The sequence below is a fragment of the Microcaecilia unicolor genome, chromosome 3 (assembly GCF_901765095.1).
Source record: "Microcaecilia unicolor chromosome 3, aMicUni1.1, whole genome shotgun sequence".
NCBI lineage: Eukaryota > Metazoa > Chordata > Amphibia > Gymnophiona > Siphonopidae > Microcaecilia > Microcaecilia unicolor.
Genome location: NC_044033.1, coordinates 232,808,789 through 232,830,013, shown reverse-complemented (window position 1 = coordinate 232,830,013; position 21,225 = coordinate 232,808,789). Strand labels below are relative to the sequence as shown.

Sequence of the window (21,225 nt, the reverse complement as noted above, 5' to 3'; positions counted from 1 at the left end):
AGCCATCGCCAAGTCAGAGTCAGAGGTCTCAAGCAAAAGAGACGTCTATCGATTTTTCTTGATCCAAATTTTTTCCTGGGACATAATATACTTGTGAAAAGGGTGGAAAATCCTTTTCCAAGATATTCAAAACTTCAGAAAAATAGCGTTTCAACATATCCGAAGGAAGAACATTTGGTAACCTAGGAAAATTGACAAATCTCAGGTTATGATTTTTAGTGAAATTATCAAATATTTCCATTTTTTGCCTGATATTTGTCACATCTTTCAACATCGTAGTTTGTATTGTTTCCAACTTCATAACCCTTTGATCAATTTTTTCTACTTTTTCGTTCAAAACTTTAATCTCTTCTTCCTTTTTTTGCAATTCCATTTCAATATGCTTTACTTTTGGTAAAACCTCATTAACTTGTTTAAGGAAAATCTGTCCCAGGTTAGACATTAAGTCCCACAAAACATCTAGAGTCACTTCCTTTGGTTTTTCCGCTAACTCTTTAGAAAGTTCAAACCTTGCTGAAAAGTGCTCACGATCTTCACTTCGACTCTCAGTTTCTCTCCCTTCATTTCCCACCGGAACTGTGGGCAAACTGCCCTCCATTCCCTCCTCAGATAGAATCAACGCTTCTCCCCGGCGTTCTCCTGGGTCCGTGCCTTCTTCCAAGGGGGGACCCTGTCGGGTCAGAGAGGAAAGAACTTGCGCCGAGGGGTTGGGGAGGCGGAGTTTGCGCTGCGGGGCTCAAAGTTGTCTCAAGACCAGGGAAGCCAAAATCTCCCTTTTGCCGACGTTCCCTACTGGTGGCATTCCGCATTCAGGTACAACTGCTCGTGGCCTCAAAAATTGGTCAATTGGACCCGGTGAAGGAGGTTGAGGCGGGGAAGCTCTGCCCGCTAATCTCCCCCTATGCTTCTGCATCTTGGGAGCGAGGTTCAGAGCGTCCTAACAGAGCGATGCCATCTTGGATCTTTTTCGCTTTAGTATCCTCCCTTCTACAGGCCCACACAGTCTAGCCATACCACCAGGGGATGAAGGTGGGATTCTATTCCTAGTACTTCCTAGTGCCCAAAAAGATGGATTTCGTTCCATCTTAGACTTGAGGGCCCTGAACAAATATGTGGCCTCAAAAAATGTGTCAGATTTCAAGTAGGAAAATTTGTATTATGTACTGCCTTTTGTTGTTGTTGTTGTTACATTTGTACCCCACACTTTCCCACTCATGGCAGGCTCAATGCGGCTTACATTGGGCAATGGAGGGTTAAGTGACTTGCCCAGAGTCACAAGGAGCTGCCTGTGCCGGGAATCAAACTCAGTTCCTCAGTTCCCCAGGACCAAAGTCCACCACCCTAACCACTAGGCCACTCCTCCACTTGCATCCACTCAACCCCCCCCCCCCCCCCCCCCCCACGCCCCTGAGTATTTACAAAATGTCATGCTGTGGTGTCAGCATGTCTACCCAGACTGGGCATGCATGTGTTTCCGTGTTCTCACAGGTTTTCATGTAAAGGTTCCGGAGCTGCTAGGGCTCATCACTTATTTTATTTAAAAGAATTTGTTATCATTCTTCATTGTACTTGTCAAGAGTTGTTTACATTATCAATAAAATTGTACATAAAAACATAATATCTCAGGATCCTATCAGACTTACAAATTACAGAAAATTAGACTCATAATGTACAGAAACATAAGGGAGGGTATGTATAAGACAATTATTCAATCCAAAAATAATATCTCTGTGACACAAAAGGGTAACAGCACTAATGGTACATCATCATTTTAAATAATGTAAACAAACTCATAAACGTCCCAGTCCATCTGATCTTAGATTAGACTATCTGAAGAAAAAAAACCACAATTAAAAATTGCATATTAAATGCCTGTCAGAGCAACCATGTTTTTAATCCGGGTTTATCTTTCTTATAAGAAACCTCTTCACGAAGACCCCTGAGCCTCAGTGGTCCAGCCCTCTCTTCTGTCGGGGGGGTGGGGTGGAAGTGGGGTCTGATCATCTTCCGGGGGGGGGGGGGGCTCTTCTGTCGGGGGTGGGGGTCTGGAGGACCTCCAGCCGCTTGGAATGCTTGGCAGGTCCGGGCTTTTTTTTTTTTTTTTACAGCACAGACCTGTGAAACAACTTCTGCAGAAGGATTGTGCCTTGGGCGCATTCCCAGGCACAAGCTTCCGCAGAAGTACCCCTATGATCAGAGCTAATAGCGCGCATGAATTTGTATGCTGTTAGCTTTGCTCATAAGGGCATTATTGCCCCTTGCTGTTCCAGCACTAATTTTAGAGTGCTGTTCAGAACAGTGCGGGGTTTTTGATCATCTGTACGTAAGCTTTGTAAATTAATCTCCAGGCATCATTATCCATTTTTGAGGAATTAAATCCTACTGTTTTTAGAGAACACCTGATAAAGATAATCACGTCCAACTCTCACGCTTCTCAGTTCCTCACTCTAACATCCTCCTTCAACCTCCAGCTATGTTCCACCACCCCTACTCACCGTGATGGCCATTGCCTTGACCTCGTCCTCTCCTCTTCCGGCTCACCCTCCAATTTCCACACCTCAGCTCTTCCTGTCTCTGATCATCACCTGATCACCTTCACACTTCTTCACCCTCCCCCTCAGCCCCGCCCAACATTAACCACTACTTCCAGGAATCTCCAGGCTATTGACCCTCCCACCTTATCATCTAGTATTTCTAATCTCCTCCCCTCCATCATGTCCTCCGAGTCTGTCGACGAGGCTGTTTCCGCTTACAATGCCACTCTCTCCTCTGCTCTGGACACCCTTGCACCATCCACCTCCCGTCCCACAAGGCGTACTAATCCCCAGCCCTGGCTGACCCCTTGCATCCGTTACCTTCGCTCCTGCGCCCGATCTGCTGAACGCCTCTGGAGGAAATCTCGCACCCATTCAGATTTCCTTCACTACAAATTCATGCTATCCTCCTTCCAGTCCTCACTATTCCTTGCCAAACAGGACTATTACACCCAATTGACTAATTCTCTCAGCTCTAACCCTCGTCGTCTCTTCGCCACCCTTAACTCCCTCCTCAAAGTGCCCTCCGCTCCCACCCCCCACCCCCTCGCTCTCTCCTCAATCACTGGCTGACTACTTCCGCGACAAGGTGCAAAAGATCAACCTTGAGTTCACTACCAAGCCACCTCCTGCTCTTCACCCTTCCACCCTCTCCCTCAACCAACCAACCCAGACCTCCTTCTCCTCCTTTCCTGATATCTCCGAGGAGGAAACCGCCCGCCTTCTTTCCTCCTCAAAATGCACCACTTGTTCCTCTGATCCCATCCCCACCAACTTACTTAACACCATCTCTCCTACTATCACCCCCTTCATCTGTCATATCCTCAACCTCTCTCTCTCCACTGCAACTATCCCCGACACCTTCAAGCATGCTGTAGTCACGCCACTCCTCAAAAAACCATCACTAGACCCTACCTTTCCCTCCAACTACCGCCACATCTCCCTCCTACCCTTCCTCTCCAAGACACTTGAGCGCGCAGTCCACAGCTGCTGCCTTGATTTTCTCTCCTCTCATGCCATCCTCGATCAGCTTCAATCCGGTTTTCGCCCTCTTCACTCGACAGAAACAGCACTCTCTAAAATCTGTAATGACCTGTTCCTTGCCAAATCCAGAGGCCACTACTCCATCCTCATCCTCCTGGATCTATCCGCCGCTTTTGACACTGTCAATCATGACTTACTTCTTGCCACACTGTCCTCATTTGGGTTCCAGGGCTCTGTCCTCTCCTGGTTCTCCTCCTATCTCTCCCACCGCACCTTCAAAGTTCACTCTCATGGATCTTCCTCCACCCCCATCCCCTTATCTGTTGGTGTTCCCCAGGGATCGGTCCTTGGACCCCTTCTCTTCTCAATCTACACCTCTTCCCTGGGCTCCCTGATCTCATCTCATGGTTTCCAGTATCATCTCTATGCTGATGACACCCAACTGTATCTCTCCACATCAGACATCACCGCGGAGACCCAGGCAAAGGTATCGGCCTGTTTATCCGACATTGCTGCCTGGATATCCAACCGCCACCTGAAACTGAACATGTCCAAGACCGAGCTTATCGTCTTTCCACCAAAACCCACTTCTCCTCTTCCTCCACTTTCTCTCAGTTGATAACACCCTCATCCTCCCCGTCTCATTTGCCTGCAACCTCGGAGTCATCTTTGACTCCTCTCTCTCCTTCTCTGCGCATATCCAGCAGATAGCCAAGACCTGTCGCTTCTTCCTCTTTAACATCAGCAAAATTCGCCCTTTCCTCTCTGAACACACAACCCGAACTCTCGTCCACGCTCTCATTACCTCTCGCCTGGACTACTGCAACTTACTCCTCACCGGCCTCCCACTTAGCCATCTATCCCCCCTTCAGTCTGTTCAGAACTCTGCTGCACGTCTCATATTCCGCCAGAACTGATATACTCTTATCACCCCTCTCCTCAGGTCACTTCACTGACTTCCGATCAGATACCGCATTCAATTCAAGCTTCTCCTTCTTACCTACAAATGCACTCAGTCTGCTGCCCCTCACTATCTTTCTACCCTCATCTCCCCTTACGTTCCCGCCCGTAACCTCCGTTCACGGGATAAATCCCTCCTCTCAGTATCCTTCTCCACCACCGCCAGGCTCCGCTCATTCTGCCTCGCCTCACCCTATGCTTGGAACAACCTTCCTGAACCCTTACGCCAAGCCCCCTCCCTGCCCGTCTTCAAGTCTTTGCTTAAAGCCCACCTCTTCAATGCTGCGTTCGGCACCTAACCCTTACCGTTCAGTGAATCCAGACTGCCCCAATTTGACTGCCCCTATCGGACCGACCGTTCACTTGTCTTAGATTGTAAGCTCTTTGAGCAGGGACTGTCTCTCTTTGTTAAATTGTACAGCGCTGCGTAACCCTAGTAGCGCTCTAGAAATATTAAGTAGTAGTAGTAATAATCAGCTTCACTGTTTCATGGTCCTTTACAAGTATTATAATGTGTACAGATGGACATTTATTATACAGCAGTTTGAGTGGAGGAGTGGCCTAGTGGTTAGCGTGGTGGACTTTGGTCCTGGGGAACTGGGTTTGATTCCCACTGCAGGCACGGGCAGCTCCTTGTGACTCTGGGCAAGTCACTTAACCCTCCATTGCCCCAGGTACAAATAAGTACCTGTATATAATATGTAAGCCACATTGAACCTGCTATGAGTGGGAAAGCGCGGGGTACAAATGTAACAAAAATAAAAATAAAAAATATTTTACAGTGTTACGGACTAGGGAGATTCCCTGTTTGTGCATGTTCTTTTCCTGGATTTTAGGAGGTAAAATACTAATTTTTTATTAATTCTTTCTGTTTTATCAGTCTGTCACGTAATTAAACAGGGACGCTGCACACTGGTGACAACTCTGCAGATGTTTAAGATCCTTGCATTGAATGCTTTGATTCTCGCATACAGTCAGAGTGTCCTTTACTTGGAGGGTGTAAAGTTCAGCGACTTCCAGGCAACCCTTCAAGGCCTGTTACTGGCTGGCTGCTTCCTCTTCATTTCCAGATCCAAGGTAAGGATATTGTACTTTACTTTAGGCCTAATTGAAAAAGTGGTCTATAAATTAAAGCGTCTTTACTAACAAACAATTTTATATAATTCAGCTGTCAGGAAAACCAAACAAAACTCATTTAGATCCATGTTTTCATTTTTACGTTTATTTAATTCCTGAGCATATCAACACTTAGAAACATTGATGAGCCAGTGCTTATCCACTTTATTGTTCTGAACTGAAATAAATCGGGATGCTGTCATCACCACAGCGGTACATGTAAAGCATGAATAAGCATGGACAGCTGAAGGAATGGACCTTCATCAGAATTTCATGTGGGCATGATACTGTGTGTGTGAAGCACAGCACAGACAGCTGAAGTGTGGATCTTCATCAGATCCCCAGGTACCTTAATATGTAAAAAATAAATTAAAACATCAATATAGCAACATTAGCTAAAGAATAATCTTCCTCACACCACATCACACTCGTGTGTGGCGAGCATGAATACAGCAGACAGTGGATTTTCCTCAGGGAACCATGCAGACATTGCATTAATACATTTAAAGTATCAATATAGCATTGTAAGATGAAGGGGTGGTCCGTAATCAGATCGTCATGACGGCATCACCCTGATTTAATAAATAAAACAGATGGTTGAAGAGCTTACTTAAAGAACTAGATTTTCAGCCACAGGTAGTGTTTAATAAGAAGCATATTTGTTTACTAGAATTGTATGGAGATGTATGATACTTAACACAAAAGAAAAATAGTTTTAAGAGAAAATTAGAAGAAACAATAGAAATAGAAAGTGAATGTTTACATAAAATAGCTTGTCCAGTTGTTGCTGTTTCTATTAAGTCTTTCTTATGTATATTGTTATTTCATGGGGAGCAAGAGGGCAGAGGAGAGCTTTACACCTTTCCTTCCCACTCCTAGTGATATGCTCTTTTCCTGGCACAGGGCTGGGATTGCATCTTGCTATTTTACAATGGGAACGGGAATTTTGCAGGTCATGTGCACAAATATGAGAAAGGGGAGACATTCTGGGCTTATTAAACTGCTGAATGTAAATGTTACAGATCTCATATACCACCTAGATAGAATTTAGAGTGCTGCGGAGAAGCCAGTTGTCATAGTACATAAGGGTGCCCATGAAATTAGGAAAGTGTAAGAGAGGGGTTCTGGAAGCCAATTTAGACTCCTAGGTAGGAGATAGAAATCCAGTACCTTTAGGACAACATTCCTAAAAATGCTCTCGGATCTGTGTGGCAATGGAATGTATGATAAGACTCTTAACGTTCGGTTCCTCTAGTCTGGCTTTACGTTCAAAGGAGAATTATACTCTGCAATTCCCTACTTTTAAAAATACTTATAATTTGTTTTACTTATCAAGCAGCATTTTATTGAGACTCCCTTACTTCACAAATTAGATCAGAACATTTCTATTTGAAATTTAGAAAATTGGTCAGAGCGTTTTTATTTCAGAAATTTTTGTCATAATTGCTTTATTATATGATTTTAGTGATTTAATTGAAATAATGATTTATTGTAATAACCAGTACTCTTTTTTTTGTATGTAATCTGGTTAGTAGCGGGGGATATAAGTTTATGTATGTAATCTGGTTAGTAACGGGATAGTTTGATTGTAATTGTAATATGCAGGGTTCCAGAAGCAGGCTGAGTTTGAGACTCAGGTCATTGATGAGATGATGATGTATTTAAGATTATTCACATTAATATAATGCACTAGCCAAATAACTGTCCTTTATATGTATACCCAAGTTCGATTTGTCCTTGCCATTTTCAGGACACAGACTGTAGAAGTCTAACTAGCAATGTTGTTCTACTAAAAGTTCTGAAGCTAACATAAGAAGCCCCTTAAAATTTACTCTCCAGCCCATCCATATCTATTCAGTCTTGGTCAGGACAGACTGTAGAAGTCAGCCCAGCACTGGTTTTGCTTCCCAATTACCATTTTCATCTCCACCACCTCCCGGGGGAGGGCATTCCATGTATCCACCACCCTTCCTGACATTACTCCTGAGTCTGTCCCCCTTCAACCTCAATTTATATCCTCTAGTTCTTCCGCCTTCCCATCTCTGGAAAAGGTTTGTTTGTGGATTAATACCTTTCAAATATTTGAACATCTGTATCATGTCACCCCCATTTCTCCTTTCCTCCAAGGTATACATACTCAGGTCGGCAAGACCCTCCTTATACAGTTTGCAGTGCAAATCCCAAACCATTTTTGTAGCTTTTCTTTGCACTGCTTCCAGTCTTTATCTTTACTACAAAAATAGCAAGCTAGTAATTATTTTACTCCTTGAAGGAAAAGACCTCAGAAGCTCAGCCTGTGGCGTTTGATTTCTACCTCAGTCGCTGAGCAAACTTCCTCACTGGCCCATTGACCTTCTTTTTTTGTACTTATTTTTTCTTTTTCTTTTTTTCAATATTTATCTTCTTCACACTTTCACTAATTATTATATTGAAGTTGTCATATAAATGAATAAAACAGGCACTTAGCTGAATATATCTATCCACTTATTCGGTGAGCTCAACAGAGCGCTTCCGTTTCACTTTTCTGCTTCGTCGGGAGCTACACCTACGAAGTTATGATTTCAGATAGACCTGAATCAGGAGAAAATATTAGAGTTTCTGTGAGTAAAATGCTATGGAATTCGGGCCGTACTTATGGTTTTAATTTCTACCTTTGTCTAAGTGCCTTCCCTCTTCATTTGCTGTGCTGACAACCCAATGCAAAATGGCACTGATCTTCTTTTGTAGAGACGCTTATTAGTGTGGACCGATCAGCTGATTTATTTGTCTGGTTGATTTTTTAAAGGGGACAGATCTGATCGACCATATTCTATCATGTGCTACCCTCATTTTATAAGAACACTTTCCACTCTATTCTGTTGTTTAGACCTTGGGGGTTGAGCGACTTTAATTTGTAAACCCATTGTTGTTCTTTTTGGAGTAACTTCCGATTTAATCCCCCCCTCTAATAGTGGATCTTATCTGATCTATCACTACACATCGATAGTCAGTGAATGTGTGTTGATGTTCTTTATTATGTATGGCTATGGGGGCTTCCATTTTTTGATTCAGTAGATTGTGTTTATGTTCTCTGAGTCTTTGCTTTAGTGTGCTTGTAGTTTTCCCTACGTAAAGTTTTCTACAAGGACACATTAAGATGTATACTATGAACTTGCTTTTACAATTAGTTTCACAGGTTATTTCATATGCTGTCAGCTGGGTTCGTGAAGGTATTGGTACACATCATTAATGAACAGAAAATACATGATCCACAAGTGTATGTTCCATTGTGGATCTTTGATTCGAAAAATATGTATCATTTTGTAATAGCTCTCTGATATTTGGTTTACGAGAGTAAGCTATTCGTATGTTTTGTTCTTTAAATGCAGGGTGGTTCTGCATAATTCTCCAGTGCTGTTTTATAATTTTAGTTGCTGTGGCTGCCCTTTGGGTGTATTGTAGGACAAAAGTTTGTTGTTCTTGGGATTCCATTGTTTTTTCTCATGGTGCCAACAAAGTTTCCCTTGTGTTGAACTTTGCTCTGGTATAGGCTTGTTTGAGAATGTGCTTTGGATATCTTCTATCTGTTAACTTTCCTGTGAGAATTTTTGACATTCTTTTAAAATTCTCTGTATCTGTACAGATTCTTCGATATCTCAGATATTGCGAGAAGGGTAAGCTGCGTTTAGTGGCTAAAGGGTGGTTACTCTGGAAGTACAATAGTGAATTTCTATCAGTTTTCTTGGTGTAGATTTCCGTTATAAATCCTGTGCGTTGTTGTTTTACTAATACGTCTAGAAATTTAGTTGATTTTGAGAACATTGTAAGGTGAATTTTAAATTAGCATGCCATTGATGGAAGGCGTGTAGCTCTGTTTTTTCTCCTTTCCACAATACAAATATGTCGTCAATATATCTTCTCCATGTATATATCTGAGACGACCATGGGTTATTATCTATCCAATGGTGTTCAAATTGTGACATATATAAACATGCCACCGAGGGGGCAAATGTGGCTCCCATGGCTACCCCTTGATGTTGCTGAAAGAATTTGTCCTTGAACACGAAATAATTTTTTGTCAATGCTATTTGAGCCAATGCTACCAAAAATTTTGTTGGAACTTGATGGGGTCGAGGTCTGGAATTCAAACTTTCTTCCAGTACTTGTAGACAATCACATTGTGGTAAAGATGTATAAAATCTTGAAGGTTGAAGGGAGGCAGACTCGGGGGAAAATGTCAGGAAGTATTTTTTCATGGCGAGAGTGTTGGATACTTGGAATGCCCTCCCGCAGGAGGTGCTGGAGATGAAAACAGTAACAGAATTAAAAAATGCATAAGATAAACACACAGGAATCCTGTGTAGAAGGAATGGATCCTCAGAAGCTTAGTGGAGATTGGGTGGCAACACCGGTAATTGGGAAGCAAAGCTAGTGCTGGGCAGACTTCTACGGTCTGTGCCCTGAAAATGGCAAGGACAAATCAAGGTCAGATATACATATAAAGTAGCACATACAAGTTTATCTTGTTGGGCAGACTGAGTAGACCGTACAGGTCTTTATCTGCCGTCATCTACTGTGATACAGACTCCATATTACTTTGGCTGCTTTCTTCTGAACAGCTTTGAGGTTTTTACATCCTTGGCAAGATACAGCCTGCAAAACTGAACACTACTCCAAATAAGGTCTCACCAACTACTTCTATGTTAGCATTATCATAAGCACTATCATAAGAACATAAGAATAGTCATACTGGGTCAGACCAATGGTCCATCTAGCCTAGTGTCCTGCTTCCAACAGTGACCAATCCAAGTCACAAATACCTGGCAGAAACCCAATTAATAGCAACATTCCATGTACATAAGTACATAAGTATTGCCATACTGGGGACCAAAGGTCCATTAAGCCCAGCATCCTGTTTCCAGCAGTGGCCAATCCAGGTCACAAATACCTGGCAAGATCCCAAAAAGTACAAAACATTTTATGCTGCTTATCCCAGAAATAAGCAGTGGAATTTCCACTTTAATAATGGTCTATGAACTTTTCCTTTAGGAAGCTGTCCAAACCTTTAAAAAACCCTGTTAAGCTAACCGCCGTTACCACATTCTCTGGCAACGAATTCCAGAGTTTAATTACACGTTGAGTGAAAAAATGTTTCTCCGATTTGTTTTAAATTTACTACTTTGTAGCTTCATCGAATGCCCCCTAGTCCTGGTATTTTTGGAAAGAGACTCTTCATGTCTACCCTTTCCTCTCCACTCATTATTTTATAGACCTGTATCATAACTCCCTCAGCCATCTTTTCTCCAAGCTGAAGAGCCCTAGCCGCTTTAGCCTTTCTTCATAGGGAAGTCGTCCCATTCCCCTTTATCATTTTCATTGCCGTTCTCTATACCTTTTCTAATTCCACTATATGTTTTTTTGAGATGCGGCAACCAGAATTGAACTTGTATCGCACCATGGAGCGATACAAAGGCATTATAACATCCTCATTTTTGTTTTCCATTCCTTTCCTAATAATACCTAACATTCTATTTGCTTTCTTAACTGCCACATCATACTGAGCAGTGGCTTCCCCCATGTCCATTTCAATAACAGACTATGGATTTTTTCTCTAGGAACTTGTCCAAACCTTTTTAAAACCAGATATGCTACCACTGTTACCACATTGTTTAACTGTTCTTTGAATGAAAAGATATTTCCTCCTAATTGTTTTAAAAGTATTTTCATGTAATTTCATCGTGTCCCCTGGTCTTTGTAAAATCGATTCACTTCTACCCGTTCTACACCACTCGGGATTTTATAGACCTCTGTCATATCCCCCCTCAGCCTTCTGTTTTCCAAGCTGAAGAGCCCTAACCTCTTTAGCCTTTCCTCAGGTGGGAGCAGTTCCATCCCATTTATCATTTTGGTCATTCTTCTTTGAATCTTTTCTAATTCTGCTATATCTTTTTTTGAGATACGGCAACCAGATTTGAATGCAGTGCTCAAAGGTGAGGTTGCACCATGGAGCAATATAATATTCATGGTCTTGGTTTGCATCCCTTTCCTATTAATTCCTAGTATCCTGTTTGCTTTTTGGGCTGCCGCCGCACACTGGGCAGAAGATTTCAGCATATTGTCTACAATGAAACCTACGTCTTTTTCTTGAGTGCTTTTAGTGCTAAGGTGGACCCCAGCATCAGGTAACTGTGATTTGGATTATTCTTCCCTATGTGCATCACTTTGCATTTGTCCATATTAAGTTTCATCTGCCATTTGGATGCCCTGTCTTCCAGTTTCCTAAGGTCTTCCTGCAATTTTTCACAATCCTCATGTGTTTTGACAACTTTGAATAGTTTTGTGTCATCTGCAAATTTAATCACCTCACTAGTTCTGTTTTCCAGATCAGTTATATATATGTTAAATAGCACTGGTCCCAGTATAGATCCCTGTGACACTCCACTATTCACTCTCCTCCATTGAGAAAAATGACCATTTAACTCTACGCTCTGCTTTCTGTCCAATAACCAATTCCTAATTCTCAGAAGGACATTGCCTCCTATCTCATGACTCTAGTTTTCTCAGGAGTCTCTCATGAGGAGCTTTGTCAAAAGCTTTCTGTAAATCCAGATACACTACATCAACCGGCTCACCTTTATCCACATGTTTGTTTATGCCTTCAAAGAAATGAAGCAAATTGGTGATGCAAGACTTCCTTTGGCTGAACCCATGCTGACTCCCATTAAACCATGCTTGTCTTCGTGCTCTGTAATTTTATTGTTTATAATAGTTTCCACTATTTTCCCCAGCACTGAAGTCAGGCTTACCGGTCTGTAATTTCCCGGATCACCCCTGGAACCCCTTTTTAAAATCGGCATTACATTGGTCACCCTCCAGGCTTCAGGTACTACGGATGATTTTAATGACAGGATACAGATCACTAGCAACAGATCAGCACTTACATGTTTGAGTTCTTTCAGTACCCTGAGGTGTATGCCATCCGGTCCAGGTGATTTATCACTCTTTAACTTGTCAATGTGGCTCAGTACATCTTCCAGGTTCACCAAGATTTCTTTCAGTTGCTCCACATTGTCACCCTTTAAAACCATTTCTGGTATAGGTAGATTTCTTACATCTTCTTCCGTAAATACCAACGCAAAGAATTCATTCAACCTCCTTTTTTATTTATTTTCTTATTTACCACCTACAAACCCAAAATCTATTGAAGCAGTATACATTCAGGATACAGTAGGTATTTTTTGTCCCTCGAGGGCTCACAATCTGAATTAGTACCTGAGGCAATAGGAGGATTAAGTGACTTGCCCAAGATGGCAGGGAGCTGCAGTGGAACTTGAACTGGGCTCCCCTAGTTAGAGCCCACTGCTCTAACCATTAGGCTGCTACTCCACTCACTTCTGCTGGTTATGCACCTCCCACTGCAACCAAACATCTTTCTGGCCTTGGTGACCACTCCCTTATTACATTTGTTTTGTCTTGGTCAGCCCAAGTTCTGTGCACATCAACCTCCCCCTTCCTATCACATACAGCTCCTTTGGATTTCTGCACCCCAAATGCATCACCTTTCATTTCTTCACCTTAAAGCTTAACTGCTAAGCATTATCCGAAACTTCTAACTTTTGTAGATCTCTTCACTTCCCATGCATTCCATGTCCATTCTGTTGCCAATTTTTGTGTCATCTACAAAAGGCATGGTTTTTTTCTAACTAATATCACTCACAAATATATTGAAAAGAATCAGCCCCACATTTTCCCACCTATTTGCAGGCTCAATGTGGCTTACATAGTTCCGTAAGTGGTGATTACCAGTTCCGGATAGGAGAAATACATAGTTGAGGTAGAGGGACAGAGTGGGTTAGGTTACAGGAGGAAAGTTCGTCTTATGATAAGAGCTGAAGGTAATAGGTTAAACTTCATTCATGAATATATAATTTTTTTAATTTTTATTTTTGTTTTATTATAAATAACTAAGTTCTATTGTAATGTTAATTATTAACTTTTTTGTATAAAATGTTTGTTTTAAACCATTTTGAGTTAGCTACACTTTTAGAAAGGGGTATATAAATAATGTAAATAAACTGATAAGCTAAAATGGTATCTTTTTCTCTCCTTGTAGCCCCTGAAAGTACTGTCACGAGAGCGCCCACTGCCAAATATCTTTAACCTGTACACTATCCTGACAGTGCTGCTGCAATTTCTTGTGCATTTCCTTAGCCTAGTGTACCTGTACTATGGAGCACAGACTCGGAGCCAGCTCAGGTGAGTCCTGCCTTAAGGCTACCTATTCATAGCCTTTGACACAGGAAGAGCTAAGGGCTCCACGGCATCCTCCCCCACCCCCCCAAATATCTGGAGGGGGCAGGAGATGCACCAGGTTCTCCCCTTTCCCACCCAATACCCCACTGCCATGGCCACCACTGCTGCTGCTGTTTTAGCAGTGGCAGTAAAAATGAAGAAAGAGATCGTGGGGGCACACTGTTTCTGTTCGCGGCTCCATTTGACATAATTTCCTGTTCCAGGACAGCCAGCAGCTGTGAGCAGAAACATGTGGCCCCACGATCTGTTTTTGTTTTTGCTGTTTTAGCAGTGGTGGCAATGGCATCAGGGTGTTGGATGGGAGAGCCTGGTGCACCAGTGGCGGTGGGGATGTCAAGTGGGAGATGCTGGATGTTAAGGGGGGTGAAGAAAGGGGGCAGATGCTAGATGTAGGGGGAGAGAGGGAGGCAGATGCCAGATATAGGGGGAAAGGGGGCAGACGCTGGATGAGGGGAGAAGAGGGGACAGATGCCAGATGGAAGGGGGGAGAGAAATGGCAGATGCTGGATGAGGGGAGAAGAGGGGACAGATGCCAGATGGAAGGGGGGAGAGAAATGGCAGATGCTGGATGAGGGGAGAAGAGGGGACAGATGCCAGATGGAAGGGGGGAGAGAAATGGCAGATGCTAGATGTAGGAGGAAGAGGGAGCAGACAGTGGATGACATGGGGGGGAAGGAGAAGGCAGACACTGGATGGAAGGGACTAGAGAAAGAGGGCAGACGCTGGATGGAACTGGGGAGAGAGAGAGGGGGGCTAGACTCAGGGCGGAAGTGAGGAGAGAGAAGGGCCAGATACTGGATGGAAGGGAGAGAAAAAAAGGAGAGTTTCTGAATGGAAGTGGGAATATGGAAGGGTCAGATGCTGGGTGAAAGGGGTCAGATGCTGGATGGAAGTGGGGAGAGAGAAAGGTCAGATGCTGGATGGAGGGGGGAGCCAAAGAGGACAGATGCTGGGTTGAAGGGGGAGAGGGGGGACAGATGCATTCGGCACCGGGGCCCGACGGCCTCTCTGGTGAATTTTATAAGCTGTTGAAATCACAGATACTAGGACCCCTAACGTAATATCTTAATACAGTAATAGAGACTGGGCAATTCCCTTTGCATGCAAACACGGCCCTTATAAGTTTGATACCAAAGAAGGGGAGAGATTCACTGCACCCTAGTTCCTACAGGCCAATTTCACTGATTAATGTAGAAGCTAAGCTTTTGTCACGGATCCTAGCGGATAGGTTGGCGCTGCTGATGCTACAGTTAGTGAAAGAAGAACAGACTGGGTTTGTCCGGGGGTGCCAGTCGGTTATAAATGTGCGCATATTCATTTTGGCCATGTTAGTAGACCCTGATACTAAATCACAAAGGATGGCAGTGAGTCTCGATGCAGAACGGGCATTCGACTGGGTGCTGTGGCCCTTTTTGTTTGAAACATTATGATGGATAGGACTCCCGGAGTGGTTCATGCAGGCTATCAGCATGTTATATTTTGAGCCACGTGCCATGGTGTTGGTTAATGGGATTAGAACAGAGGGGTTTGACATCAGGAAAGGGACAAGACAGGGTTGCCCACTATCCCCACTGTTATTTTTATTAACATTGGAGCCGCTGTTATGTGAGATTCGCATGCATGAGAAAATACAAGGGATAAGATTTCATAAACATGAGATAAAGGTGTTGGCCTATGCTGACGACCTGTTGCTGCTGCTGAGTAATCCAAAGACTTCATTGGAACACCTCCTCCAGACCAAAGAAAAATATGGCTGTCTGGGTTTCAGCTGAACCTTGTGAAGTCATTGGCGCTGCCATTAGACTCGGGGTTGCGGCGTGACTGGAGGGACACATTTCCACTACAATGGGCGGAGGGACAGATAAGATACCTGGGAGTGGTTATACCCGCAGATTTAGGAAGGTTATATGAAGTCAATGTGCTTCCAGTACTGGCTGATACTCTGAGATTATTGCAACTATGGGGGGGCATGCCCACTTACCCTGTCAGGACGTATTGGCTTGATTAACATGATGATAGTACCAAAATGGCTTTACCAGTTCCAGATGTTACCATTATACCTCAGAAGGAGGGAGGAAAGGGCCTTGGGTAGGATGATACAGATAATTTTATGGAGGGGAAGAAACCCAGGCTACCCCTGTACATCATACAAAAACCGAGGGCGCACGGAGGGATGGACCTACTTAATATAAGGTATCTGACAGTAGCAAGTGCGATGAGGCATATAAGAGACTGGCTGACTGGGTGCCAGGACTTCTCGACCATACAAATTGAGCGGACTCTCTCTCCCACTGTGCACTTGGGTTGGTGGTTGCATGTGTAGGTGGTTATATAGTTTTTGTAAGAGGCCAATTCCTACATACGTACTCGCTTATGTCTAGGGGGTGTGGCCTCCGCCCGACATTAGCTACATGGAAAATAACGGACAGACCAATGGAATATATTAGTTTATTTATACAGTGTTATATACAAAAATATAGAAAAATCCTTATCAGCTTATAGCATCAGCAATTCCTGATTGCATGCACAATGATACCAAAAATATAGAGAATAACTATGATTATCCTATTGGCTAATCTGTAATGACAGATAAACACAATACCAAGATCCTAATGATTACCACACAAATCTTATACTAGGCTAACAGCGAGTAGAGATCATAAATCCTGACGTCACACATCTGAGGGGTCCGAGCACAGACCAATTATCTAACCCAGCTTGAAGGAAGTAAGCTATGATCTCACCGTTCCGGTCACCAGATCAGGTTCCTTCCGATACCTCAGCTGAATGTCTCAGCAAGGTCCCACGAGCTTAGGTGATGCACTTGTCTTGCTCAGCAACAGATGATACAGACTCAGTATAGATCCTGTCGACAGCTGTAACCTGGGGAAAAGCTTTGCCAGGTATTATCAGTAAGTCTCTCAGGTAAATCAGGTGCTTGCAGAAATGCAAGTCCTCTCTCTTCTTTTCTTCTGTTCTTTCTCTCCTTCCGTTCTTTCCGCCAACTAACTTTCTTCTCCTTCTGTTCCCGCTTCTCCGACCCATCAGTTTTCTGGGAGCCAATCAGAAATAATCCCACCATGTACTCCCAGCATCTGTATGAAGCTTCCATTGTCCGTCTTATCTCGTAAGCTCTCTCTCTCTCTCAGGGACATGTATTCTCCCCCGATACAGAGTGACCTTGGAGGTGGTGCAGGCTTCAGTAAATCTATTACAAGCTGAAATGCTGACTTCTGCACAGTTGGTAGTCAGACATATAGGTGAAAGGTTGCAGCGTCCATGTTGGCTGTAAAGGTGCTCTCATGTGCACACCGGGTGGGTGAGATCACAGCAAATACTCCTACAGATTCCCCCCCTTGGAGATGGAAATTACTACAAAGGAGTAAAGGCCTTCTCCAACCTAACTACAAAAATAAGCCAGACAGTTCAGTCAGGATTCAGGTACAACTTCATGGTCAACTACAAAAAGTTTCAAAGTAAATCTCAACTAATGCAAACTAACACACTTCCAACAGTTCTATTAAGCAAAATAATGTTCACAAGGAAATCAAAAATGCTAATACAGCAAAATACTGAATAATAGAACCCGCATGTGCAGTTAGTTAAAAGTCTTAACACATGAAAATTAATCAAACAAATCATGAACCATAATCACATCATGCAAAGCAAAGCATATTAGTACAGAAAAGTGAAAACAGAATAAATTGTTGGCAAAACGCTGGTCAGATGTAACTACATAAAGTCTTGCAATCTCATCGCCGTAGGTGACAAAGTGTTTACGCGATAGCGTAAATGACGAAGGTCTCTCCAAAACACTACAGCACACAGGAACATGATGAACCACGAGATGGTCAAAAGTGGGATGACAACGTGAGTGGACATGTGGAACTGGGTGACATCAGATGAACGACGTTTGTAATCTGCAACCTCGAGAGTCTCATGGTCAACAGATAATTCAACAGTGTGAGAGTCTTTGGACTGTAAAAATGGTATAAGGTCCATAGCAAAGTCAATAGGATGTCCACGAAATACATCAAGCACTTCCAACTCAGAAACAACCGGGTCTGTGTCAAGATAAAACAGGGAAACTCCTCCTACATGGGCAACAGCATACTTGGGTACAGCGATCACACAAACATTGCAAGGAAGAGTGTAACGGTTGATTACATCATGCTTCTGGAAGGTGACAGTAAGTTCCGTACTAGGTGTGCTAACTAACCATACCGTATCCAGTACAGCTACAGTGGTATCAGAAAAATCGTCATATTTTGACACGGTAACCTTACACTTCTCTTGGACATTCTCTGTGGACAAGCCACAAAGAGCTTCTGTTGTGTCTTTCAGGAAAGGTTTACCAGGGCATAGCCAATTAACATCTTTAGTTTTGTGGCAAAGGTCTAAGTTAGGGACCAAATAATGTTGCGGAGCATCCTGTTGGTAAGCAACATACTTAGGTGTATCAACATTAAGGTACAAATTCTCATGCCACGTACCTACATTTACAACTTGTTTGAGCTGGTATACATTCTCAGGCATAATAAATGGCAAATTAAGGATGAAGGCAATTTCCATACGCTCCATATCCAAATAAAGGGGAAGGGCAGTACCTAAATGAAATGCGATTTGAATTTGAAAAGGTTCAATAGACAAACGGGTAACTTTGGCAAAGGCATCTTTAACAACATCAGATGGTATCAGGTACGTTGGTATCTGTCCCTGCATTAGCTTACTAACACTAGTATCTACTTCCCTAAATAAATCCTGGATAAGGTCCTTAACAGGTTGTATAAACACACGGTCTTCATTCATGGTACCTTTAATTGTCAACAAATCAGCTGTGTTAGCACTAATTTTATGCGTATGTAAATTCACAAGAGTGACCGTATCAGCAATAGTTTTACCCTGGGCCACAAGTTGGCTCTGTTGGACTACCAATTTGGTCTCGATGGCTTTCAAGTCTGCTTGGATGGCTTGTATATTGGCCTGCAGCTTTTGGACAGAAACTACGTTGGCAACAGACATGGAAATACCAAAAAGTGAACCAATGGCCGAAAAAATCAAACCACCGGCCAGACCAAGAAAACGCTTAGATCTGGACCTGGAATTATAAGGTTGCATAGGTTGTACCATGACTTTGTCCAGTTGATGCAAAATGTTCTTCACTTGTGCACGGGCATTTTGCATATAATTGAGAAACCAGGAATGGGTAACAGCAGACAGAGATAAGTTACTCATATTGAAATGTTTCAGTAGTACATGCATTGGGTCAAGGGACACAACTACTTTCTGGGGAACAATCTGGGACTGGGTAATCAGGAAGCCAGGGGTATCTTGCAGAACAACTTCAGACATGGGACCAGGTTCGATCATCTTGGACCACGATCCCAGCAGCGCGGAGATCCAGAACACGATCATCAGGGTTCTTTTCTGCATCTGCAAGGTACAAAGAAAACAGACTATGCTGTTGGGGTGTTAGTACAGTTCGTGTCATCAACACATACGTCTGGAATCAAATGACTGGGATGACGTGGTCTCAACTGATTGATGTGGACCCATTTAAGGGTGTCTTCACCCTTAGTATTTTTCTTGAGGCAAATTTGGTAAGCCACAGGTGAAGCTTTTTCCACTATTGGGAATGGACCACGCCAACTAGGCAGAAACTTCCTTTCTTTAACCTTGTTTCTGGCAAAATTGAAGTAGAATACCTTGTCGCCAATTTGGTATTCTTTAGAGGTAGTCCCTTGATCATAATAGGCTTTTCTACCTCTAGCGCTACTTTCCAAATTTTTCTGAGCAAAGGCACTTTGCAAATGGGTGACATATTCATGAGTGGAGGTAGCACTGGACAAGTTCACATCATTAGTCCTGTACAACAAATGCATTGGTAATGTCATTTCCCTACCTGTCATCATCTCAAAAGGAGACACTCCGGTGGAACGGTGGGGTGTGGAACGAATCGCCATAAGGACCAATGGTAAGACAAGGTCCCAATTCTTACCTGAGGATGACACATACTTCTTCAGAATGGTCACGATGGTGCGATTAGCTCTTTCCACCTGTCCCGAAGATTGAGGTCGGTAAGCTATGTGCAACTTACTCTTTACTCCAAGCATCTTCCACATATGTTGAATCACCTCTGCCGTGAACTGAGAACCTTGGTCTGAATCCACTCGCATAGGCAAACCCCACCGGCTGAACACATGATTCAGTAGTAAGGTAGCCGTGGTTTCTGCCGTGCAGTTGGGTGCAGGCAGACACTCCAACCACTTGGTGAACAAGCAGGTGACTGTGAGCAAGTACTTGTTACCATGAGGGGATCGAACTACAGGACCAACCCAATCAATCTGGATATCCGACCAGGGCATGGCGATACCCTTCTTCCTAAGTGGTGCTCGGTGAGATGGTGAAGATGGCTGGAAACGACAACAGGTCAAACACCCTCGCGTGTACAACTGTACATCCTGTCGCATGTGAGGCCAATAAGCTACTTGCTTTAGGGTCTCATAGGTGATATTCTCCCCTCGATGTCCAGCACATGGTTCGTCATGGGCATGCTGCAACATAATGCCTCGATATTCTTTAGGCACCACCCATTGCTCAATGCCATGCTTACTCGTCCGAATAAGCAGGTCCTTGTGAAGTTTGAACTTCTCTCGGGAGGCGTAGAGTATCCTCATTTCCTCATCTTGCTTGTGTTCTTCCGTCAGGGAACAGTCTTGCGGATTCCATATGTACTCATAAAATCTACCGATCACCGGGTCGGATTTCTGTGCCATGACAAGATCAAAGGATGGGACTTCCCTGCACCACTGGACCACCGGCGTGTCGTTGGACTGCTTCGCCTGTCGTCGGGTGACCGCATGGACAGCCGCAGTCTCCACATCTGGGGGTCGCCATAATTCTCCTGTAAGCGCACCCTCCTTGGCCAGGTGATCGGCCAAGTCGTTTCCCAGCTTGTCGGGACTGTCAACTTTTGCATGACCCTTGACCTTCTTCCAATAGATGGTCATGTCATGGTCCTTTACCAGTTGATCTAAAATCCGGATCAAGTTTCCATGATGTACTGGTTTTCCTTTGGAATTTAACATATTTTTCTGCTTCCAGATGGGCAAATGGGACACAAAATTCTGTCTCACATAGTCCGAATCCGTACATATGACCAACTGTCGGACTCCTTTCTGAATTGCAGACTGTACCGCCACCAGAGCTGCCACAATCTCAGCGTACTGATTAGTTCGCGAGCCCAAGCTGTGCTTCAGGGTCTCTTCAAGATTGGTTGGATCCCATACCACTCCTACTCCTGCAACCAATTCCTTGACTGTATCACGACGGTAAGCAC

At 43.5% G+C, this 21,225-nt stretch overlaps 1 protein-coding gene across 1 annotated transcript in view; it reads left to right on the top strand.

Moving 5' to 3' along the window:
- ATP13A1 (ATPase 13A1) overlaps positions 1-21,225 on the top strand; it is a 343,318-nt gene that overhangs the window by 283,334 nt on the left and 38,759 nt on the right. Inside the window, exons 22-23 of the mRNA XM_030197562.1 lie at positions 5,359-5,555; positions 13,687-13,829. Of these exons, the coding sequence (XP_030053422.1) occupies positions 5,359-5,555; positions 13,687-13,829 (340 nt within the window). The remainder of the gene's footprint in view (positions 1-5,358; positions 5,556-13,686; positions 13,830-21,225) is intronic.